Below are 26315 nucleotides of genomic sequence, written 5' to 3'. Positions count from 1 at the left end.
AAACAAAAAAAAAGGATAATTCATATCTTCTCTCCAGCAAACGCTGCTGGAAAGAAGATATGAATGGTGGCTTCAGCACCATGTGGGGGGAACAGCACTTACTGTAGCGCTGTCTCCTGCACGGCACACGGACTGCACACGGACAGCATCCGTGTGCGGTACGTGTTTGACTTTAATGGGTCCGTGTCATCCGTGCGCTCCCATGAACACTGACATGTCTCCGTGTTTTGCACACGGACACACGGTCCGTGAAAACACGCTGACATGTGCAGAGACACATTGATTTCAATGTGTCTACGTGAGTCAGTGTCTCCGCTACGTGAGGAAACTGTCACCTCACGTACCGGAGCCACTGACGTGTGAAACCAGCCTTAGATGCAGTTTTGGTGCAGATTTGAAGCAGCGTTTTTAGTGGGAGGATTTATAGTACAGAAAAGCACTTGATTTCGTGCTTAAAAATGCACTTTTTTCAGGCTCCACATAGAGGGTTATAGAGAAAAAATGCTCCAAAACTGCACAGTTCAATGTCATTTTTAGACACACGGTGGGCAGAAATTTTCTTGAAGTCACATCTACTTCTCTTGGACATTTAGTCAGCATTTTTTCTGCTTTTTTGTGCAGAAAGTTTGCTGCCCTTAATTGTCACAGAAAGTGATTTAATGATAGCTTCACCCAATGTGCAACGCTGTTGAACTGTGCAGTTTTGGTGCTTTTATTTCCTCTATAGGCTATTGAGACCTGAAAAAATGTAAGTAAAAAAAGCATGCCAAAAAACAAATGTAGAAAAAACTCAGTTACTTTGTGTAAAATCAAATCAAATTTCAGTACTATAAAGAACACATTAAAAATACTTCTTTACATCTGCACCAAAAATAGATTAAGTAAGGCCGGCGTCACACTAGCGAGTTTTACGGACGTATGAGAGGTGCAGAAAATACGGATTGCACACGGTACAATGATTCTCTATGGCCCTGCTCCTAGCTGCCGTATTTTACTGATCCGTATTATACGGTCTTCTACGGCCATAGAAAATCGCAGCATGCTGCGTTTGTCAGCGTATTGCGCAAAAAATCGCCAATGAAAGTCTATGGGGGCGAGAAAAATACGGATTACACACGGACCAACAGTGTGACTTGCGAGAAATATGCAGCGGTGTTCTATAGAAAAGCCAGCAATTCAGCCCGGTGTACAGTAAAATCACACTGACAGGTTAGAATAGAATAGCTTAAATAAATGTCTACACATAGTATAGGGGTATATATATATATATATATATATATATATATAGGTCAGTGAGACATATATATATATTAATATTTCATACAGCGCTAGATAGCAGGAAAGCCGGTAATTCAATTGCTGGATTTTCCTATCTCCTTCTCAAACCCGACATGATATGAGACATGGTTTACATACAGTAAACCATCTCATATCCCTTCTTTTATTACATATTCTTCTTTAGTAATGTAAGAAGTGTCTTGATGTAAAATTTGGTGGCTCTAGCTATTAAATTAAAGGGTTAAATTGCGGAAAAAATTGGCGTGGGCTCCCGCGCAATTTTCTCCGCCAGAGTGGGAAAGCCAGTGACTGAGGGCAGATATTAATAGCTTGGAGAGGGTCCATGGTTATTGGCCCCCTCTGGCTAAAAATATCTGCCCCCAGCCACCCCAGAAAAGGCACAAAACGGCCGTCGTCTAGCTTTGCCGCACTCTTCTCACAGCACCCCCGGTCGTGAAGATGTCTTTTATGCTTTTGGAATAAAGTTCACCCGCATCCAACGTCCAGGTAGTGCGCTCCTTTCTTCTTACATGCGATATATATATATATAGAGAGAGAGAGAGAGAGAGACAGTATATATGTTTTAATGAATATTTGAGCCCATGGATCCATTGTATGTCCGTTTTGCAAGCCTGCGAGAAAATCTCGCAGTACGGATGCCATACAGATTACATATGGAGGATGACATGCGCAAAATACGCTGCCACACCCTGCCTACGGATGACATACGGATCACTATTTTGGGGACAATTGTGCATATTACAGCAGTAAAAAACGGACCATATTTTCATACGCTGAATGTGACGCCGGCCTAAGGGAGAAAACACAGCAAAAATGCAGCAAAAATGCAATAACCATAGAAGGTTTGGTATTGCGTAGTTTGGTGCAGACACCTGCAGAGAACATGCAGAAAACCCTCCGAAACACAGTCTTTATGCAACATGTGAAAATGGCTTTACAGACGTGAAATGCCATATAGTGAAGCTTACAGAAAAATGAGAACTTTCTGACTGCTACAAGTTTGAATGAATGAACAATAAAATAAATCCATGGCTCCCAATTGTCCTGGATACTGCAAGACTGTACCAGATTTGAGTCTATGCCTTGTGTTCCCGGGAGGTATGCTGAAAGTCCCCCACTGCTACTGTGCCCACTCTGATATCTCCTGCCAGGGTAGAAAGATATGGTAAATGGGTGTAGTGTACTCTCAGGGCGGTGTCACCATTTCTCGCTGCTCCGGTCTCTTCAGTGTCTTCTGACTCTGTGACATCTCAGGGCAGAGGGCGTGATGACGTCACTACAGCATGCCCTCTGTGCTGAGCATTGCAGAGAATCAGAAGATGCTGAAGAGACCAGAGCAGCGGACATCCCAGCAGCGGAGATCGGAGCAGCGTGGAATGGGAGAGGTTGTTGCACAGTTTGGTCGCAGAAGAAACTTGTGAGAGTAGATTATATGGGGGTAATTCAACTTTTATCTACACAAAACATGAGGTACATGCATCAAAAGGAAGAGAAATTTTTTTAATGAAAATTCAATAAAGCAAGGAATTTTTAGATCAGTGAGTGCCTTTTTTTTTACACAAGAGGTACATGCATCAGCTTCTTAATACAGCATAACATGAAGCCTGAAGAACCTTTTACCAGAGAGAAAGTGAGACCAAAGTACAAGTATATGCATTACATTCAACTAAGCATATAACAGTAACAAAATTGCCATCTACTGTCAGAAAAGTGTAAACTCCTCCTGCACACAAATAAGTCTGTATCTGTTGCATATCTGCCAACAGAGGTTAGTATTTCATTATTTATTTTTTATCTATGGAGAATTATATGGGGCCCATTATACTGTATTGAGCAATATATAGAGCCATTATACTGTATGGAACATTATATGGGGCCCATTATACTGTATGGAGCAATATAAGGGGCCATTATATACTGTATGGAGCAATATATGGGGTCAGTATACTGTACAGATCAGCATATGAAGCCATTATACTGTATGAAACATTATATGGGGCCATTATATACTGTATGGAGCACTATATGGAGCCATTATATACTGGATGGAGCAATATATGGGCCCATTATACTGTATGAAAATTGTATGGGGCCATTATATACTATATGCAGCAATATATGGGGCCATTATACTGTATGGAAATACAAATAGAGAAAAAGACCAGCACATCCAAGCTTGTGTGAACAGGCGCCAACCAAAAAAACATATACGGTAAGTTGAAAAAACGATAAAGGTTGCACCATGATTTACCAAGAATGATTACCCCAGAACATTGAAAATGCATTACTGCCGTAGAAAATGGCAAAAAAAGGTAAAAAGCGCTATACAGTGTACACATGAAATATTAATCTGCAAAAATTGCTATGAAAAAATGGAAGGTACTTTGCGCATAGATTGGCCAATATATGTGAGCCCAATTGCCACGTCAAATGGTCCTTCATAAATTGGGTCCCTGTCTTGTTTTGTCACCTCTCCTGGGCAAAAAAGCCTACAATTTATGGGTCAGGAGTGGACCAACTAACTACTTAAAATCCCCTGTATGGAACATTATATAGGGCTATTATATACCGTATGGAGCACTATATGGGGCCATTATATACTGTATGGAGCATTATGTAGAGCCCATTATACTGTATAGAGCATTATATGGGGCCCATTGTACTATATGGATTAATGTGCGGGGCCTATTATACTGTATGGAGCATTATATAGGGCCATTATACTATACTAGATTGTGGCCCGATTCTAACGCATCGGGTATTCTAGAATATGCATGTCCCCGTAGTATATGGACAATGATGATTCCAGAATTCGCGGCAGACTGTGCCCGTCGCTGATTGGTCGAGGCAACCTTTATGACATCATTGTCGCCATGGCAACCATTATGACATCTACGTCAATACTGTGCCCGTCGCTGAATCAGAAACATGGGATTTCTACATCCTTTATGACATCATCGTCGCTGTGCCCATTGCTGATTGGTCGAGGCCTGGCGGCCTCGACCAATCAGAGACGCGGGATGTCTACGTCCTTTATGACATCATCGTCGCTGTGCCCGTTGCTGATTGGTCGAGTCCTGGCGGCCTCGACCAATCAGAGACGCAGGATTTCTACGTCGATGCTGTGCCGGTCTCTGATTGGTCGAGGCCTGGCGGCCTCGACCAATCAGAGAGCCGGGATTTCCAGGACAGACAGACAGACAGACAGAAAGACAGACAGACAGACAGATGGAAAAACCCTTAGGCAATTATATATATAGATGGCTCAATATATGGGGCCATTATACTGTGTGGAGCATTATATGCGGCCATTATATACTGTATGGAGCAATATAAGGGGCCATTATATACTGTATGAAGCAATATATGGGGTCAGTATACTGTGCAGAGCAGCATATAGGGCTATTATACTGCATGCAACATTATATGGGGCCATTATATACTATATGGAGCAATATATGGGCCCATTATACTGTATAGCACACTATATGGGGCCATTATATACTATATGGAGCAATATATGGGGCCATTATACTGTATGGAACAATATATGGGGCCCATTATGCTGTATGGAGCAATATATGTGGCCAGCATGCTGTGCAGAGCAGCATATGAGGCCATTATACTGTATGGAGCACTATATGGAGCCATTATGCACTGCATGGAGCAATATATGGGTCCATTATACTGTATGGCGCACTATATGGAGCAATATATGGGGCCATTATACTGTATGGAACATTATATGCGGCCATTATATACTGTATGGAGCACTATATGGGGCCATTATATACTGTTTGGAGCATTATATAGAGCTCATTATACTGTATAGAGAATTATATGGGGCCCATTGTACTGTATGGATCAATATGTGGAGCCTATTGTTCTGTATGGAGCAATATATGGGGCCCAGAAAACTGTAAGGAGGACTATGTAGTACTCATAATACTGTAATGAGGACTATATGGTGCCTATAATGCTGCATGGAGGACTATGTGGTTCCCATTATACTGTGTGGAGCAATATATGGGACCCATAAGTTAAATCTTTGGCATTGCAGGTTGTGAGCCTTCCACTTTGTGCTATTAGTCCCTTGCTGCCTGTAGTGCCCTAACAAGGTCCTCGGTCTCTCCTGTCCTGGGACAGTACCTGTATGGTGGGCAGCTTGAGCCGTTTCTCTGGGGTCTCGGTATACAGTGACTTCGGGCTCTGGAATGCTGTTGTACCTCAGGTTTAATGGGGCAGGTTACTTTCAGCTCTCTGCCCTCCGGTTCTGCTGTTGGACTTGCAGTTGCCCACAACCAGTCAGAACCCTCCTCTAGCTCCTATCACTTCTCTGCTCTTTCCCTGTCTCTTGTCTGCACCAGACTAACTAACTCCTCCTCCAGACCAGGATGTATATCAGGGAAGCTCCCTAAAACCGGGTTTTGAGCTCCCACTTCTGGCATGGAGTCAGAATGTGTTGAATGTGAGATTACCTGCCAAAGGGATCCCTCCTGTCTCTAGGCATGGCATTACCCTCCCCGAGAGGAAGGCAGCACCACTGTGGTACCCGAACTTCTGGGGTGCCACAAAGGCACTATGACTGTCACAGTGTAAGATGGTAGTATTATGGCTATCACAGTGTAGTAGGGGGGCACTATGACTGTCACAGCTTAGGATGGTAACACTATCATTGACATAATATAGCATGGTTACACTATGAATGTCACAACGTAGGATATTTAAATTGCCTCTTTAGAGAGGAAGAGGACTTGAACTACATAGTGCCACCTGTTGGAAACCGCAATCCTAAAAGTCACTATCGACCCTTTATTGAGTCTTGCAATATGACTTAGGTTGAAAGCCAAATCAGAATCTCAATTTGCAGACACGGCGTTTTGGGGTATTGCCCCTCGTCAGCGCTTAGTATGAGAAATGATTTGGCTAGGTGAGCGGCTCCGGACTGGTGACACTGACTGCCACAGTGTAGCAGGGGAGCACACTATGACTCTTACATTATAGGATGGGGGCACTATAACAGACACAGAGTAGGATGGTGATACTATGACTGATGTGAAGGAGACTGTGGCTGTCACTGTTATGGGGACACTAGAACAGTCACATTGTAAGGGGGGCACTATGCGTGTCTCCGTTACGTGGAGACTGACTGTCACATTGTGAGAAGTGGACACTTGTTTTCACTATTATGGGGGCACTGGCTGTCACTGGACAAGAGGATGTACACTTGTGGTCACTTAAAGGGGGAGGATGTTGGAAACGGTATGACAATATTGTTATCATTATCAGTGTAATATTTATGATATTTACCTGTCGTATTTGTCATCCAGTTTTCCTACAATCTTTGATATCAGTGGATACTCTCTTTATGTCCGGCTGCGCTCTTCTCACTGCCTATTTCAGCAGTTAGCAGGGTCACAACCTCTGTATTGTACATGGGACACAGTAGTTGTAAAACTGGAATATTTGGTTTTGTCGGCACTGACACTGGTTGGGTTGGTAAATGTGGGTGCAAAAGGACACGAGACAGCCCTTCATGTGTAGTATGAAGGTCGGCAGGGGCATCTGTGCAGACTCTTTCCCCTGAGGCCGAATGTATACATAATGGATGCCTCCGTTCCTTGTGTTCAGGCCCGGGCCGGTACATTATTTATATCCTGGCTGTGCGCTGCTGCAAATCTGCTGAGTTTTATTCCTCCTCCGTTTTTGATAAATGAGAGTGTTATTAAATTGAGGAGCTGCAGACAATTAATAACAACAGCGGTTTCCTAAAATCGATGACCACAGTTAGTGTAGGAATATAGGGAGGGACATGAGTGGTATTAACCCTTACAGGGCTACATATAAAAAAGGGGACAATAAAGCAAAAACACAATTCCTATCGCACCCATCACTCATGATATTGTGAATGTGTCAGAAGGTTTTTGCTATGTAATCTGTTCACAGCGTGATGTAGGGGCAGAGAGACTGATTTCAGCCATGTGTCACTTTCTGAACTGCTTGGTGTAGTTTGGATAGAATACCTGTGTTTTTTCTGCTTTAGATGTAGCAGTGCTCAGAATGCTGAGCTGTGTATAACCCCGCCCACACCACTGATTGACAGCTCCCTGTGTACATTGTCAGAAAGCTGCCAATCAGTGGTAGGGGTGGGTTACATAATTTAGCCTGACTGGTCTGCAAATGAGATCTAGTCCTGCAGTGGTAATCTAATGCTGATTAAGCACAGACTATATTGAAAACTACAGCACATAGTCTAAAAAGTGACACATAACTGGGATCGAATCATGAACCTCCCACTTCTTTTCAAAGACTTCTCTCGTGCTGCACCAGTTTTCTGAAATGCACTACCCCGAATATTCCAAATACTACCTAACCCCCACATGTTTAAGCATGCTCTAAAAACTCAACTCTTTAGATAGGCCTATCGCCTCATTTTACTAATCTAATTCTTCCCTGTTCCCACTTTTTTAATTTTCATCTGAGTCTTGTGCCTTCTATTCATCTGTCACCTCCATGCACCCAATAGCACTTGATAGCTGTACTTAAACAGATCCTGACCAATGATTGGCTCATACAGCTCAGTAATGTCGTTATGGTCTGTACATGTCCTCGCTTAATTGTAAAGTGCTGTGGAAGATGTTGACACTATAGAAATATTATTATTATTATTATTATTATAAAAACGATTCTAAAGTGCTTGTAATAGCAGGTTACTTTACAATCTTCTCTGTTTTCTAAAACAGAGGGCTATATAATTCTGTAGTGCACAGCTTGCCACCTCAGAGGTGGCTGGTCTCCTAGGCAAAGATCACGTTCTTGCATGATCTTGAAACTCCCCTTAGGATTTTGATAATCGAAGGCACATTAGTATCTAGGCATAAATGTGCCTTTAACAGATTCTTTTATGGATTGAGGACTACTTCCCTTGGTATACTGGATGGAGGTCTAGTTTCATTGTGGAGGATGACCCATTTATCTAGCCCCGCTGTTGGGTGAACCATTATGCTAAACTTCCTGTCTTCTCTTCTCACACATAGAGGAGATGGCCCAGTCACCGGTGCTGCGGACAGAGTATCCGGGAACAGGGATGCGGACTCCACCTGCCAGGAGGAACAGTAAGCTGGCAACACTGGGGAGGATCTTCAAGCCTTGGAAGTGGAGGAAAAAGAAAAGTGAAAAGCTTAAACAGTCCACTGCAGGTGAGCGTTGGGGAAAAGGAGGGTCTTTATCCCATATCTCTGCCGTACTGGATTACACCCAGTTTCTCTAAACGTCTGAATGGCAAATTTGCCTGGTTGCATAAAATAAAAATCCTTTATTCTAGCATAACTTTCCCTGTTCAGTCTCCTGCTGAAACTTAAGATTATTACTGAGCTCCCTATTACTCGCCAGATAATCAGACATACTAGATCATTGAAGATTAATTTGTCACTTTGCTGTATGATGAAATTTACAGATCAAAAGCAATGTCTTCTAATCATTGTATTCATTGCCAGGAATTGTCTCCACTCCCAAGAAGGTCACCTCCCGGCAAACCCGTGATGACATAATCAAGAAGGGAATTTTAGAAATTATGGAAAAAGGTAAATTATATTTCTAAAGATATTATAATATGTAGTGGTATCAACCAGCAGGAGTCGGAAACACTTCCAGGTAAAATTGGCGCCTGCAGGTTCCCTTCCCGCACAGGCCCGTTCGTGGTCGCACTTTCTGCGACCACAATTATTACACCCTTGATACGAACAGTAACTTGCTTTACTTCAGATTAAAGATGGTGTTCCATCATCTTTATGGGTGTTTCCATAGGGCCATCTCTGCATCCTCTACAGCCGGGTGCAGCTGTGGATCAGGGAAGGTTATCCTTCAGGGTAGGTTATGCTTTATCAGATCTCTGCTGTCTCTTAGCCATCCTTTGCATGAATAAGCTACATTGCACTTGTCCTTGATATTGTGGACTTTCCTACTACACTACTGTAAACTACAACCTGTGGTGGTTGTAAGCTTTGTATATTCTTTGCTCCTTTCTGTATCTTTCTTATAAAATACTGGTGACTTTAAAGGGAACTTATAACATTGGAAAACTACCAGCCCAGCCACCTTACTGAAAGTGCGGATATGGTTCATTTTCCCCCGAGGAGCTGCCGGCTTTCAGTCATGCACAGAATGATTACAGTAATCTATTATACTGGGAGCAATCACTGTAAGCCCACCCCTGCACTTTGATTGACAGGTTACATTGCACAAATGCACTGAAGAGCCGACTGTCCATCAAAGTGTTGAGCACACGCAGAGTGGGACTGTAGCACCTTGGACCCACCAGAGAAACCCATTTTTGGGACTCACTATGTAGCTACATAGAAATAAATACAAGACCACCAATTGTGCGGTAAAACACGGTAATATCAGGGCATAATATAAGGTAGTACACCTCTTAATTATGCAGTCCTCTCATAGAATATAAAGTAGCCCCCTCAGAGAAGATAATGTAGTCCCCCTCATAGAAAATAATGCAGCCCCCATAGAATATAATGTAGCTCCCCCATAGAATATAATGAAGCCCCCTCATAGGGGATAATGCAGCCCCCCCAAAGAATATAATGTAGCTCCCTCAGAGTATAATGCAACCCCCCTCATAAGGTATAATGCAGCCCCCCCATAGAATATAATGTAGCCCACTCATAGGGTATAATGCAGCCCCCTCTTAGTGTATAATGCAGCCCTCTCATATAGTATAATGCAGGCCCCTCAAAGAACATAATGTAACCCCCTCAGAGTATAATGCAACCCCCTCATAAGGTATAATGCAGTCTCCCATAGAATATAATGCATCCCCCCTCATATAGTATAATGTAGCCCCCTACAGAATATAATGTAGCCCCCTAAGAGTATAATGTAGCCCCCTCAAAGGGTATAATGCACACCCTCTCATACAGTTTAATGAAGCCCCCTCATAGGGTATAATGCAGCCCCTTCATAGGGTATAAAGCAGCCACCCTCATAGGGTATATTGCAGCCCCCTCATAGGGTATAATGCAGCTTCCTCTCACACAGAATATAATGCAGCCCCTATAGAATATAATGTAGACCCTCATAGAGTATAATGCAGCCCCACATGGAATATGATGTAGCTGCCCCCACCCCCACATAGAATATAATCCAGCCCCTCAGTCCTACAGTCTTATAAAAACAAACACACACTATACTCACCTCTCCTCCTCATTCCCACGCTGATAAGTTTTTGATATGCACACTTTATGAGGTAGAAAGTCGTAATGTAATGTCTGTTTTTGGGGAACATTCTTTTGTATTTTAAAAAAAATATTCCCCCAATCACGAAAATGATTGTACAAGAAATGCAAAACAAGGGCACCTTCTCTGAATGACATTAATTTCAGATCTTTTTGTCCCTGTAAAAAATATTGTAGGGCTTGCTTCTGCTTTCTATTGCACTAAGAGTGAAACATTCAGTAAAAAAAGAGTGAAAAAAATAGAAATTTTAATTCAAATGCAGCAGGACCAATGTCACCTACACCATATCACTAATCAATCACTCTGTGTCTGCTGCTGGAACCTCTCCTATCTCTCTCCCGTTATCAATGGAATCTTCAATTATATAGTGCTGCAGTTGCACAAACTATTGCTGTCTGCATACCACCATCGGTCCCGAATCCAGCTGGACTTTAATGAATTTGGGGAGCTGTCTTGGGAGATCAGCATTATGTCCCAACTTTAGCTGTATCTATATCTTCACTAACTCGGGCAGAGTAAAGTATTGCATTGTGCATGCATCTGGGCTTTTGACCATTCACGGTGCATGCACACTGCAGTACTTTGCTGTGCCCAAAACAGGGCAGAGAAGTACGCCTGCCCAGGAGCGCGATGACGGGGGGATTGTGTGGTGATATAGGACACGTCATCCACATGATGCACAGAAGAAGGACAGCATCGCAAGAAGAAGGGAGGCGCCGGACCAAGACCAGCAACACCCCTCGGACCGGACCATCCTGTAGGTGAGTATAATGAAAGGTGTTTTTCTTTTGTTGCAGGCTGGATTGGGGCCAGAATACTATATATGAGGCCTGAAAGGTGTTTTGCCTTATCTCATATGGGACAAACTTGGTGACAGGTTCCCTTTAATAGATACTAGGGCAAAGAAAAAAATGAATACTTACCTCCCAGGTCTTCATCATTTCTCCGATGTCAGCGCTGTGTCTCCTGTTGTTTGTCACGTGTCATTATTTTTGCCATATGACCACTACAGCCAATCAGAAGCTTCTGATCAGCTGCAGTGGTCAACTATATAAACAATGACACATGATATAAACAATGTTATGTGACCACCAGGAGACACAGCACATACAGTTGTGCTCATAAGTTTACATACCCTGGCAGAATTTTTGCTTTCTTGGCCTTTTTTCAGAGAATATGAATGATGACACCAAAACCTTTCATCCAGTCATGGTTAGTTATTGGGTGAAGCCATTTCTTGTCACACTACTGTGTTTTCTCTTTTTAAATCATAATAACAACCCAAAACATCCAAATGACCCTGATCAAAAGTTCACGTACCCCATTTCTTAATACCGTGTATTGCCCCCTCTAACATCAATGACAGCTTGTAGTCTTTTATGGTAGTTGTGGATGAGGTTCTTTATTTTCTCACCCACAACTACAACTGTACACTGGAGGAACAGCACTAGTCCGGGAGGCAATTATTACGTTTTTAAATTTATTTTGCCCTGTGTATATATTAAAAAGGTGCGAAAATCCATCCTTTTCGAATGCCATGTTTTTTCCCACCACAATTACCTCCAGCCTTGCATTTTTTGAGGGGATTGGAAAATCCTGATGTGATTTGTACAGTGTAAAATTGTCATTACATACAACGCTCCATTAATAAATAATATAACTAAAACATCAGCCAACACTGTAGTGGCTGCAGGTCTCGCTCAATATAACACCATCACAATGAGAATGTTTTCTTAAAAAGAAAGCTGCAGATCCCCGCTGGGTTTTTCAGTCACGCCGCTTCAATTATGTACTGCTGATCTGTTACTGAAACACATGGGTTTTATGTGGGAGCCATCAGAATCCAGTTTTGTATCAATCGCCCACCTCTCTGTTCCTGTAGTTCACAATAGCAGCATTTAGCTTGTTACTATATTCATATAGGTAGACACTGCCGCCTAGTGGTGGAATGTGGAATATCACATTCTATTTATGGCGTCATCTAGAATAGAATTGTTAAAGGGGTTTTCCCATGAACAAGGTTAACTTTAATCAACATTTTAATTAATAAATCTTGGAATAAAAATAAGTGACACAATTATATGTGTTCAGAAAATCTTAATCTTAAATGTGCCCCTGCTGTGTACTGTGTAATGGCCGTGTCTGACCATACAGGAACATGGTCTGATCATACCACAGCTCCTGGGCAGGGGAGGATACAAAACAGTATACAGACAGGACAGCATGGGATCACAGCTGATTCTTTCAGGTAAAACATTGCTTACAAACAGGCAGTGAAATATTTTGCCTCACAGAAAGAATTATTTGCAATCCTCTGCTATAATGTCTGTATTCTCTTTTGCTTCCTCCCCTGCCCAGGAGATGTGATATGATCAGACCACGTTCCTGTACTGTCAGACACGGCCATTACACAGTACACAGCAGGGACACAGTTATAAGATTATCTCAGTACAGGAACATTTTATTTAATCACATCCAATTGTGGAAGTTATTCTTTTTTTCCATATCTATTCATTAAAATGTACTGGGTGGGCCATTTATAAGGATAAACCTGGGTGGGCCATGTATATGGATACACCTAAATAAAATGGAATGGTTGGTGATATCAACTTCCTGTTTGTGGCACATTAGTATATGGGAGGGGGAAACTTTTCAAGATGAGTGGTGACCATGGTGGCCATTTTGAAGTCTGCCATTTTGGATGCAACTTTCTGCGGTGTTGCTATCAGTGTGTCAAGAGTGGGAGAAGAGGGTTGTATTGACAATCCAACACAATGGGCAGCACTTTGAACACATTTTATAAGTGGTCATAAACATGTAAATAACTCATGAAATTTTAATGCATTTTATATTCGAAGATGCACATATGTTATGCTGCTTACAGGGACATATTTTGGAAATTATATGCTCGGGTCAGGATAATGCGTCGCTAACAAGATTTTAAACTGGTAAAGGGAGATGATGCTAGTCAGGAAACTTCTAGAAAGAAACTATAGATAGACATAAAATCAGTTTTGCTACATGCGTGTGGAGCGCCCCCAGACACAGGGCCACGAGTTCTCGGTATCGGGACTCTCTGGTTCGGTTCTGAGGCTGTCACGGTGGCTGGACCCAGTCCGCGACCCTGCTAAGGGGCGTCCAATAAAGGTGGTACAGTCTATCAGGGATTCGTGACGCCACCTGTGGTGTTCGGTCAGGGTGACCGACGCTGCTGTGGGGTCCACTGGGGTGATGGAATGGCAGCTGGATGGTATACCTTCCCACAGGTGAAGTATGTCCCCAGGGCTTCCCAGTAAGGTGGATGGTGATGGTGTGAGGTGCAGTCAATGACGAGGACACAAGGTTGCAGTCTCTTTACCTCTTTACTGAAGACTTCAGGATCCTCAATCCAGAGCACACTTAACAGGGCTTTCTGAGACCGGCCGGTCCAATGGGCACTTCCAGAGTTCCCTTTGCAGGTGGAAATCAGTGCCTACCACTAGCGCCTGTGTGTTGTAGTGCTACCCTGCTGAGCATTCGGAATAGTCCTCACAACTTCTGTTCTCGTTCGTTCTTTCTAATTCTCTCTCGCTTGTTCCAGATGTTACTAGTTTCTCGTCCCCCAGGTATGTTATGGCTAGGACGCACCCGTATGACGGGAAGGCTCGGAGCTCTTCCGGGACCCTAGATACGCCCCTCTCCACGCGTTGCCCCCTATGTCTTCATAGAAAATTTAAGGTAGACAGCCAACCTATAATTAACTGTCCTGCGGAGTTCGAAGTAACGCCTAGAGTCAGTTACTCCCGCGGTGTTCCGGCTACCGGCTACGCGCCTCAGTAGGATGTTGGCACGACTCCTACTGGCTCTCCTGTTATGACCTGGTGGTTAGGACAAGAATGGACCTGATGGTCAAGAGCACCCGGAAAGACCTGATAGCTACAAAAATACAGGACGAGCTCTGGGAAGTGGAAACTCTGAAAATACAGGACAAGCTCTGGGAAGTGGAAACTCTGCTGACCGCAATCCCTAATCCTATCACACACACTAGAAATAGCCGTGGATTGCTCCTAACGCTCCCTATGCAACTCGTCACAGCCTCAGAACTAGCTAGCCCTAAAGATAGGAAAATAAAGCCTACCTTGCCTCAGAGAAATTCCCCAAAGGAAAAGGCAGCCCCCACATATATTGACTGTGAGTAAGATGAAATCACAAACACAGAGATGAAATAGATTTAGCAAAGAGAGGCCCGACTTACTGAACAGACAGAGGATAGGAAAGGTAACTTTGCGGTCAGCACAAAAACCTACAAAAAGCCATGCAGAGTGAGCAGGGAAAAAAAAACCTTCCGCACCGACTCACGGTGCGGAGGCGCCCCTCTGCGTCCCAGAGCTTCCAGCAAGCAAGGCAATATTCACAATAGCAAGCTGGACAGAAAAAATAGCAAACAAGAAAATAGCAAAGAGGAACTTAGCTTCTGCTGGAATAAACAGGTAACTAGAACGATCGAGAAGCGAACTAGACCAATAGTACAACATTGACAGCTGGCATGGGGCAAAGATCTAAGTGGAGTTAAATAGAGCAGCCCACTAACGACTTAGCCTCGTCACCTGTGGAAGGAAACTCAGAAACACCCACAGCCACCAGAGGAAGTCCATGGACAGAACCAGCCGAAGTACCATTCATGACCACAGGAGGGAGCCCGACAACAGAATTCACAACAGTACCCCCCCCCCCTTGAGGAGGGGTCACCGAACCCTCACCAGAGCCCCCAGGCCGACCAGGATGAGCCAAATGAAAGGCACAAACCAGATCGGCAGCATGAACATCAGAGGCAAAAACCCAGGAATTATCTTCCTGACCATAACCCTTCCACTTGACCAGGTACTGGAGTTTTCGTCTCGAAATACGAGAATCCAAAATCTTCTCCACCACACACTCCAACTCCCCCTCAACCAACACCGGGGCAGGAGGATCAACGGATGGAACCACAGGCGCCACGTATCTCCGCAATAACGACCTATGGAACACATTATGGATGGCAAAAGAAGCTGGAAGGGCCAAACGAAATGACACAGGATTGATAACCTCAGAAATCTTCTACGGACCAAAGAAACAAGGCTTAAACTTAGGAGAGGAAACCTTCATAGGAACATAACGAGACGACAACCAAACCAAATCCCCAACACGAAGTCGGGGACCCACACAGCGCCGGCGGTTAGCGAAACGTTGAGCCTTCTCCTGGGACAATGTCAAATTGTCCACCACATGAGTCCAAATCTGCTGCAACCTATCCACCACAGTATCTACACCAGGACAGTTCGAAGACTCAACCTGCCCTGAAGAGAAACGAGGATGGAAACCAGAATTGCAGAAAAACGGCGAAACCAAAGTAGCCGAGCTGGCCCGATTATTAAGGGCGAACTCAGCCAACGGCAAAAAGGACACGCAATCATCCTGATCAGCAGAAACAAAGCATCTCAGATATGTTTCCAAAGTCTGATTAGTTCGTTCGGTTTGGCCATTTGTCTGAGGATGGAAAGCCGAGGAAAAAGACAAATTAATGCCCATCCTAGCACAAAAGGATCGCCAAAACCTCGAAACAAACTGGGAACCTCTGTCCGAAACGATGTTCTCCGGAATACCATGTAAACGAACCACATGCTTGAAAAATAATGGCACCAAATCAGAGGAGGAAGGCAATTTAGACAAGGGTACCAAATGGACCATCTTAGAAAAGCGATCACAAACCACCCAAATGACTGACATCTTTTGAGAGACGGGGAGATCCGAAATAAAATCCATAGAAATATGCGTCCAGGGCCTCTTCAGGACCGGCAAGGGCAAAAGCAACCCACTGGCACGAGAACAGCAGGGCTTAGCCCGAGCACAAGTCCCACAGGACTGCACAAAAGAACGCACATCCCGTGACAAAGACGGCCACCAAAAGGATCTAGCCACCAAATCTCTGGTACCAAAGATTCCAGGATGCCCAGCCAACACTGAACAATGAATCTCAGAGATAACTCTACTAGTCCATCTATCAGGGACAAACAGTTTCTCCGCTGGGCAACGGTCAGGTGTATCAGCCTGAAATTTTTGCAGCACCCGCCGCAAATCAGGGGAGATGGCAGACAAAATTACCCCCTCTTTGAGAATACCTGCCGGCTCAGGAACACCCGGAGAGTCAGGCACAAAACTCCTTGACAGGGCATCAGCCTTCACATTCTTAGAGCCCAGAAGGTACGAAACCACAAAATCAAAACGGGAGAAAAATAACGACCATCGAGCCTGTCTCGGATTCAACCGTTTGGCAGACTCAAGATAAGTCAAATTCTTGTGATCTGTCAAGACCACCACGCGATGCTTGGCTCCTTCAAGCCAATGACGCCACTCCTCGAATGCCCACTTCATGGCCAACAACTCTCGATTACCAACATCATAATTGCGCTCAGCAGGCGAAAACTTTCTAGAAAAGAAAGCACATGGCTTCATCACCGAGCCATCAGAACTTCTTTGCGACAAAACAGCCCCTGCTCCAATCTCAGAAGCATCAACCTCAACCTGAAACGGGAGCGAAACATCTGGCTGGCACAACACAGGGGCAGAAGAAAAACGACGCTTCAACTCCTGAAAAGCCTCTACAGCTGCAGAAGACCAATTGGCCACATCAGCACCCTTCTTGGTCAAATCAGTCAACGGTTTAGCAACACTAGAAAAATTAGCGATGAAGCGCCGATAAAAATTAGCAAAGCCCAGGAACTTTTGCAGGCTCTTCACAGATGTCGACTGAGTCCAATCGTAAATGGCCTGGACTTTAACAGGGTCCATCTTGATAGTAGAAGGGGAAAAAATGAACCCCAAAAATGAAACCTTCTGAACTCCAAAGAGACACTTTGACCCCTTCACAAACAAGGAATTCGCACGAAGGACCTGGAACACCATTCTGACCTGCTTCACATGAGACTCCCAATCATCCGAAAAGACCAAAATATCATCCAAATACACAATCAGGAATTTATCCAGGTACTCTCGGAAGATGTCATGCATAAAGGACTGAAATACTGATGGACCATTGGAAAGCCCGAATGGCATAACCAGGTACTCAAAATGGCCCTCGGGCGTATTAAATGCTGTTTTCCATTCATCGCCCTGTTTAATACGCACAAGATTATACGCCCCTCGAAGATCTATCTTGGTGAACCAACTAGCCCCTTTAATACGAGCAAAGAAATCAGACAGCAACGGCAAAGGATACTGAAATTTGACTGTAATTTTATTAAGAAGGCGGTAATCAATACAAGGTCTCAAAGAACCATCCTTCTTGGCCACAAAAAAGAACCCTGCTCCTAACGGTGATGACGACGGGCGAATATGGCCTTTCTCCAAGGATTCCTTTATATAACTCCGCATAGCGGCGTGTTCTGGCACAGATAAATTGAACAATCGGCCCTTAGGACACTTACTACCAGGAATCAAATTAATTGCACAATCGCAATCCCTATGAGGAGGTAGGGCATTGGCTTTGGGCTCATCAAATACATCCCGATAATCCGACAAAAACTCTGGAACTTCAGAAGGAGTGGAAGACGAAATAGACAAAAATGGAACATCACCATGTACCCCCTGGCAACCCCAGCTGGACACAGACATAGATTTCCAGTCCAATACTGGATTATGAACCTGTAGCCATGGCAACCCCAAAATGACCACATCATGCAGATTATGCAACACCAAAAAGCGGATATCCTCCTGATGTGCAGGAACCATGCACATGGTCAATTGGGTCCAGTACTGAGGCTTATTCTTGGCCAAAGGCGTAGCATCAATTCCTCTCAATGGAATAGGATACTGCAAGGGCTCCAAGAAAAAACCACAGCGCCTAGCATACTCCAAGTCCATCAAATTCAGGGCAGCGCCTGAATCCACAAAGGCCATAACAGAATAGGAAGACAAAGAGCAAATCAGAGTAACGGACAATAGAAATTTAGACTGTACCGTACCAATGGTGGCAGACCTAGCGAACCGCTTAGTGCGCTTAGGACAATCGGAGATAGCATGAGTGGAATCACCACAGTAAAAACATAGCCCATTCCGACGTCTGTGTTCTTGCCGTTCAGCTCTGGTCAAAGTCCTATCACATTGCATAGGCTCAGGCCCATGCTCAGATAGTACCTCCAAATGGTGCACAGCTTTACGCTCACGCAAGCGTCGATCGATCTGAATGGCCAAAGACATAGACTCATTCAGACCAGCAGGCATGGGAAATCCCACCATGACATCCTTAAGGGCTTCAGAGGGACCCTTTCTGAATATTGCTGCCAGGGCACATTCATTCCACTGAGTAAGCACAGACCACTTTCTAAACTTCTGACAATATATCTCTACCTCATCCTGACCCTGACACAGAGCCAGCAAGATTTTCTCTGCCTGATCCACTGAATTAGGTTCGTCATAAAGCAATCCAAGCGCCAGGAAAAACGCATCAACATCACGCAATGCCGGATCTCCTGGCGCAAGGGAAAATGCCCAGTCTTGAGGGTCACCACATAACAAAGAAATAATGATCTTTACTTGTTGAACAGGGTCACCTGAGGAGCGAGGTTTCAAGGCAAGAAACAATTTACAATTATTTTTGAAATTCAAGAACTTTGATCTATCACCAAAAAACAAATCAGGAATTGGAATCCTAGGCTCTGACATCGAATTCTGAACCACAAAATCTTGAATGTTTTGAACCCTTGTAGTGAGATTATCCATCCAAGAGGACAGACCTTGAATGTCCATGTTTACACCTGTGTCCTGAACCACCCAGAGGTAAAGGGGAAAAGAGAGACAAAACACACTGCAAAGAAAAAAAAAATGGTCTCAGAACTTTTCTTATCCCTCTATTGAGATGCATTAATACTTTGGGCCAGCTGTACTGTTATGACCTGGTGGTTAGGACAAGAATGGACCTGATGGTCAAGAGCACCCGGAAAGACCTGATAGATACAAAAATACAGGACAAGCTCTGGGAAGTGGAAACTCTGAAAATACAGGACAAGCTCTGGGAAGTGGAAACTCTGCTGACCGCAATCCCTAATCCTATCACACACACTAGAAATAGCCGTGGATTGCTCCTAACGCTCCCTATGCAACTCGTCACAGCCTCAGAACTAGTTAGCCCTAAAGATAGGAAAATAAAGCCTACCTTGCCTCAGAGAAATTCCCCAAAGGAAAAGGCAGCCCCCACATATATTGACTGTGAGTAAGATGAAATCACAAACACAGAGATGAAATAGATTTAGCAAAGAGAGGCTCGACTTACTGAACAGACAGAGGATAGGAAAGGTAACTTTGCGGTCAGCACAAAAACCTACAAAAAGCCATGCAGAGTGAGCAGGGAAAAAAAAACCTTCCGCACCGACTCACGGTGCGGAGGCGCCCCTCTGCGTCCCAGAGCTTCCAGCAAGCAAGGCAATATTCACAATAGCAAGCTGGACAGAAAAAATAGCAAACAAGAAAATAGCAAAGAGGAACTTAGCTTCTGCTGGAATAAACAGGTAACCAGAACGATCCAGAAGCGAACTAGACCAATAGTACAACATTGACAGCTGGCATGGGGCAAAGATCTAAGTGGAGTTAAATAGAGCAGCCCACTAACGACTTAGCCTCGTCACCTGTGGAAGGAAACTCAGAAACACCCACAGCCACCAGAGGAAGTCCATGGACAGAACCAGCCGAAGTACCATTCATGACCACAGGAGGGAGCCCGACAACAGAATTCACAACACTCTCCTTTGTGCTTGATCTCGTTTCTCACTGTTCCACAATATCCTTACCTTCGTGTCACTTTCTTAGGATACCGCCACGGGGTGTGCAGGTGCGGTTCCGTAACGTTCTGCTCTGTTCGCTAGGCACCTGCCAGGTTCCCACGCCCGACAGGGACCCCCCTGTGTCTTCTCCCTGCAACACCCCCTGCCACGGGATGTTGCCTGAATCCAACCCAGTCAGCTTCTGACTAACTTCCTATCCTACCCCTAGTTTTACCATTGTGAGGAGTGGCCCAATAAATAAAGCCTTTTTCTCCCCCTAGTGGCCGGAGTGTGAAGTGTAATGTGTGCTGGTGATACCTGGTCAGTAGAATTCCTTCAGTGCCATCAGACGTACCATCACTCCCCTTAGTGGCAGAGTGTCATACTGCAATGACCAGATCTCTGGGGCGCTGCACGTGAATGCCCCCTCAAATGTGAGGAGCAGACTGAGAAGTGGGGTGGTTGATGTTCTGCCTGGCAGACATGTTGTGATGGCATGGACCTGAGGATATAGAATATATACCCTGACCTCTTTCTCCTCTGCCAGCACACAGCCTGGAGGAGCTGAGGAAGCAGGTAGGAGAGCAGCCATAGCTCCTATATATGAGGAACCAGCCGCAGACAGTGGTGGACAAGGATTGTGCAGTACACGCAGAGAAGACGAGCTGAGGAGACACTGCAATGACTAAATAACTTCACCAGAGTCTTATCTGAGAGACACCGAGTAGTACCTATGCTTGCTGGATAAGAATTGAACTTTCATAGAAGAAAAATTAAAAGTATTTTTGTACTTCAGTGTCTGTGAGTGACTGCAGTGCTCACATCACTTTGACAGCCCTGCAGCCAATAACTCTTCCCAATATGATGGCACAAGCTTAATGATTGGCTGCAGCGCTGTTGACGTGATGTGAGCACTGCATTCAATAGCAGGCATCGGGAGCAGCGGCAAAGACTCATTGCTGGACCTAGCTAGGGTAAGTAAGGACAGTTTGGTTGTCTTTTTAAGCAAACTGCAGCCCGGGGAAAAGGGTTTTCTGAAACTGTAAAAACCCTTTAACCCCTTAGCGACCGCCGATACGCCTTTTAACGGCGGCCGCTAAGGGTACTTAAACCACAGCGCCGTTAATTAACGGCGCTGTGGAAAAAGTAAATAGCGCCCCCCAGAGTCGGATTTTCTCCGGGGTCTCGGCTGCCGGGGGTAGCCGAGACCCCAGAGAACATGATTCGGGGTTTTTTTTACCCACCCCGCTTTTGCGATCGCCGGTAATTGACCGTTTACTGGCGATCGCAAAAAAAAACAAAACGCGATTTCTTTTTAATTTCTCTGTCCTCCGATGTGATCGCACATCGGAGGACAGAGAAAAGGGGTCGCAGGTAACCCCCCAATACTCACCTATCTCCCCCGGTGCTCCTCGTGGCTCTCGGTGGGCGCCGCCATCTTCAAAATGGCGGGCGCATGCGCAGTGCGCCCGCCGGCCGGCCCCGCGAGGATCTTTGGGGTCTCAGCTGCCGGGGGTAGCCGAGACCCGAAAGAGCACGATCGGGGTCGGTTTTAGCGACCCCTGTTTTGCGATCGCCGGTAATTAACTGTTTACCGGTGACCGCAAAAAAAAAAAAAAAAGCTAAGTGTAATTCTCTGTCCTCTGATGTGATCGCACATCAGAGGACAGAGAAATAGGGGGATTCGGGGATCCTGCCATACTCACCTGTGTCCCTGGGTCCTCCTGCTGCTCCTCCTGGCCGCGGGCGTCTTCTGGGGAAAAGAAAATGGCGGGCGCATGCGCAGTGCGCCCGCCATCTGTCTCCATCTGCCGGACGGCAGGAGAAGAGCAGTTGGGGCTAAAATTAGGGGTAGGGTTAGGGTTAGGGGTAGGGTTAGGGGTAGGGTTAGGGTTAGGGGTAGGGTTAGGGGTAGGGTTAGGGGTAGGGCTAGGGTTAGGGGTAGGGCTAGGGTTAGGGGTAGGGTTAGGGGTAGGGTTAGGGTTAGGGGTAGGGTTAGGGGTAGGGTTAGGGGTAGGGTTAGGGCTAGGGGTAGGGTTAGGGCTAGGGGTAGGGTTAGGGCTAGGGTTAGGGCTAGGGGTAAGGTTAGGGGTAGGGATAGGGCTAGGATTAGGGTTAGGGCTAAATTTAGGGTTAGGGTTGGGGCTAAATTTAGGGTTAGGGTTGGGGCTAAATTTAGGGTTAGAGTTGGGGCTAAATTTAGGGTTAGGCTTCTTTCACACTTACGTCGGTACGGGGCCATCGCAATGCATCGGCCCGATATACCGACGCACGTTGTGAAAATTGTGCACAACGTGGGCAGCGGATGTAGTTTTTCAACGCATCCGCTGCCCAATCTATGTCCTGGGGAGGAGGGGGCGGAGTTACGGCCACGCATGCGCGGTCAGAAATGGCGGATGCGACGTACAAAAAAACGTTACATTGAACTTTTTTTGTGCTGACGGTCCGCCAAAACACTGATCCAGTGCACGACGGACGCGACGTGTGGCCATCCGTCACGATCCGTCGGCAATACAAGTCTATGGGCAAAAAACGCATCCTGCGGGCACATTTGCAGGATCCGTTTCTTGTCCAAAACGACGGATTGCGACGGATGCCAAACAACGCAAGTGTGAAAGTAGCCTTAGGGCTAGGGTTAGGGTTGGGGCTAAAGTTAGGGTTAGAGTTGGGATTAGGGTTAGGGTTTGGATTAGGGTTGGTATTAGGGTTAGGGTTGGCATTAGGGTTACGCTTGGGATTAGGGTTAGGTTTGGGATTAGGGTTAAGGTTAGGGTTGTGATTAGGGGTGTATTGGGATTAGGGTTAGGTTTGAGGTTAGGGTTGAGATTAGGATTAGGGGTGTGTTGGGTTTAGTGTTTTGATTAGGGTTATGGTTAGGGTTGACATTAGGGTTGTTTTGGGGTAAGGGTTGTGATTATGGTTAGGGTTAGTGATTAGGATTATGGATCAGGTTGGGATTAGGGTTAGGGGTGTGTTGGGGTTAGGGTTGGAGCTAGAATTGGGGGGTTTCCACTGTTTAGGTACATCAGGGGGTCTCCAAACACGACAGCCAATTTTGCGCTCAAAAAGTCAAATGGTGCTCCCTCCCTTCTGAGCTCTGCCGTGCGCCCAAACAGTGGTTTATCCCCACATATGGGGCATCAGCATACTCGGGATAAATTGGACAACAACTTTAGTGGTCCAATTTCTCCTGTTGCCCTTGTGAAAATAAAAACTTGGGGGCTACATTATCTTTTTTGTGAAAAAAAAAATATTTTTTATTTTCACGACTCTGCATTCTAAACTTCTGTGAAGCACTTGGGCATTCAAAGTTCTCACCACACATCTAGATAAGTTCCTTGGTGGGTCTAGTTTCCAAAATGGGGTCACTTGTGGGGGGTTACTACAGTTTAGGTACATCAGGGGCTCTGCGATCGCAACATAATGCCCACAGACCATTCTATCAAAGTCTGATTCCAAAAAGGCACTCCTTCCCTTCCGAGCTCTGCCGTGCGCCCAAACAGTGGTTTACCCCCACATATGGTGCATCAGCGTACTCGGGATAAATTGTACAACAACTATTGCAGTCCAATTTCTCCTGTTACCCTTGTGAAAATAAAAAATTGGGGGCTACATTATCTTTTTTGTGAAAAAAAAAATATTTTTTATTTTCACGACTCTGCATTCTAAACTTCTGTGAAGCACTTGGGCATTCAAAGTTCTCACCACACATCTAGATAAGTTCCTTGGTGGGTCTAGTTTCCAAAATGGGGTCACTTGTGGGGGGTTACTACAGTTTAGGTACATCAGGGGCTCTGCGATCGCAACATAATGCCCACAGACCATTCTATCAAAGTCTGATTCCAAAAAGGCGCTCCTTCCCTTCCGAGCTCTGCCGTGCGCCCAAACAGTGGTTTACCCCCACATATGGCGCATCAGCGTACTCGGGATAAATTGTACAACAACTATTGCAGTCCAATTTCTCCTGTTACCCTTGTGAAAATAAAAACTTGGGGGCTACAATATCTTTTTTGTGGAAAAAAAAAATATTTTTTATTTTCACGACTCTGCATTCTAAACTTCTGTGAAGCACTTAGGCATTCAAAGTTCTCACCACACATCTAGATAAGTTCCTTGGGGGGTCTAGTTTCCAAAATGGGGTCACTTGTGGGGGGTTACTACAGTTTAGGTACATCAGGGGCTCTGCGATCGCAACATAATGCCCACAGACCATTCTATCAAAGTCTGATTCCAAAAAGGCGCTCCTTCCCTTCCTAGCTCTGCCGTGCGCCCAAACAGTGGTTTACCCCGACATATGGCGCATCAGCGTACTCGGGATAAATTGTACAACAACTATTGCAGTCCAATTTCTCCTGTTACCCTTGTGAAAATAAAAACTTGGGGGCTAAAAAATCTTTTTTGTGGAAAAAAAAATATTTTTTATTTTCACGACTCTGCATTCTAAACTTCTGTGAAGCACTTGGGCATTCAAAGTTCTCACCACACATCTAGATAAGTTCCATGGGGGGTCTAGTTTCCAAAATGGGGTCACTTGTGGGGGATTTCTACTGTTTAGGTACATCAGGGGCTCTACAAACGCAACATAATGCCCGCAGACCATTCTATCAAAGTCTGCATTCCAAAACGGCGCTCCTTCCTTCCGAGCTCTGCCGTGCGCCCAAACAGTGGTTTACCCCCACATATGGGGTACCAGCATACTCAGGACAAATTGGACAACAACTTTTGGGGTCCAATTTCTCTTGTTACCCTTGTGAAAATGAAAACTTGGGGGCTAAAAAATCTTTTTTGTGGAAAAAAAATATTTTTTATTTTCACGACTCTGCATTATAAACTTCTGTGAAGCACTTGGGCATTCAAAGTTCTCACCACACATCTAGATAAGTTCCATGGGGGGTCTAGTTTCCAAAATGGGGTCACTTGTGGGGGATTTCTACTGTTTAGGCACATCAGGGGCTCTCCAAACGCGACATGGCGTCCGATCTCAATTCCAGCCAATTCTACATTGAAAAAGTAAAACGGCACTCCTTCTCTTCCAAGCTCTGCGGTGCGCCCTAACAGTGGTTTACCCCCACATATTGGGTATCAGCGTACTCAGGAGAAATTGCACTACAACTTTTGTGGTCTAATTTCTCCTGTTACCCTTGTGAAAATAAAAATTTGTGGGCAAAAAGATCATTTTTGTAGAAAAAATGCGATTTTTTTTTTCACGGCTCTACATTATAAACTTCTGTGAAGCACATGGGGGTTTAAAGTGCTCACCACACATCTAGATAAGTTCCTTAAGGGGTCTAGTTTCCAAAATGGGGTCACTTGTGGGGGGTTTCTACTGTTTAGGCACATCAGGGGCTCTCCAAACGCGACATGGCGTCCAATCTCAATTCCAGCCAATTCTACATTGAAAAAGTAAAACGGCGCTCCTTCACTTCCAAGCTCTGCGGTGCGCCCAAACAGTGGTTTACCCTCACATATGGGGTATCGACGTATTCAGGAGAAATCGCACAACAACTTTTGTGGTCTAATTTCTCCTGTTACCCTTGTGAAAATAAGAATTTGTGGGCGAAAAGATCATTTTTGTGTAAACAAAAGCGATTTTTTATTTTCACGGCTCTACGTTATAAACTTCTGTGAAGCACTTGGGGGTTCACAGTGCTCACCACACATCTAGATAAGTTCCTTAAGGGGTCTAGTTTCCAAAATGGTGTCACTTGTGGGGAGTTTCCACTGTTTAGGCACATCAGGGGCTCTCTAAACGTGACATGGCGTTCGATCTCAATTTTAGCCAATTCTGCATTGAAAAAGTCAAACGGCGCTCCTTCACTTCTAAGTTCTGCGGTGCGCCCAAAAAGTGGTTTACCCCCACATATGGGGTATTGGCGTATTCAGGAGAAATTGCATAACAAAATTTATGGTTACATTTCTGTTTTTACACTTGTGAAAATAAAAAAAATGGTTCTGAATTAAGATGTTTGCAAAAAAAGTTAAATGTTAATTTTT

General features: G+C 44.8%; 1 protein-coding gene across 2 annotated transcripts in view; it reads left to right on the top strand.

Moving 5' to 3' along the window:
• PHACTR3 (phosphatase and actin regulator 3) overlaps positions 1 to 26315 on the top strand; it is a 245289-nt gene that overhangs the window by 43284 nt on the left and 175690 nt on the right. For both annotated transcript variants that reach the window (XM_069751216.1, XM_069751217.1), the window contains exons 2-3: positions 8337 to 8498; positions 8796 to 8882. In XM_069751216.1, coding sequence (XP_069607317.1) covers positions 8337 to 8498; positions 8796 to 8882 — 249 coding nt within the window. The remainder of the gene's footprint in view (positions 1 to 8336; positions 8499 to 8795; positions 8883 to 26315) is intronic.

The sequence above is a fragment of the Ranitomeya imitator genome, chromosome 2 (assembly GCF_032444005.1).
Source record: "Ranitomeya imitator isolate aRanImi1 chromosome 2, aRanImi1.pri, whole genome shotgun sequence".
In the NCBI taxonomy this organism is placed as follows: Eukaryota; Metazoa; Chordata; class Amphibia; order Anura; family Dendrobatidae; genus Ranitomeya; species Ranitomeya imitator.
The sequence above is the reverse complement of the archived record's forward strand: the minus strand, read 5'-3'. Positions and strand labels throughout refer to the sequence as shown.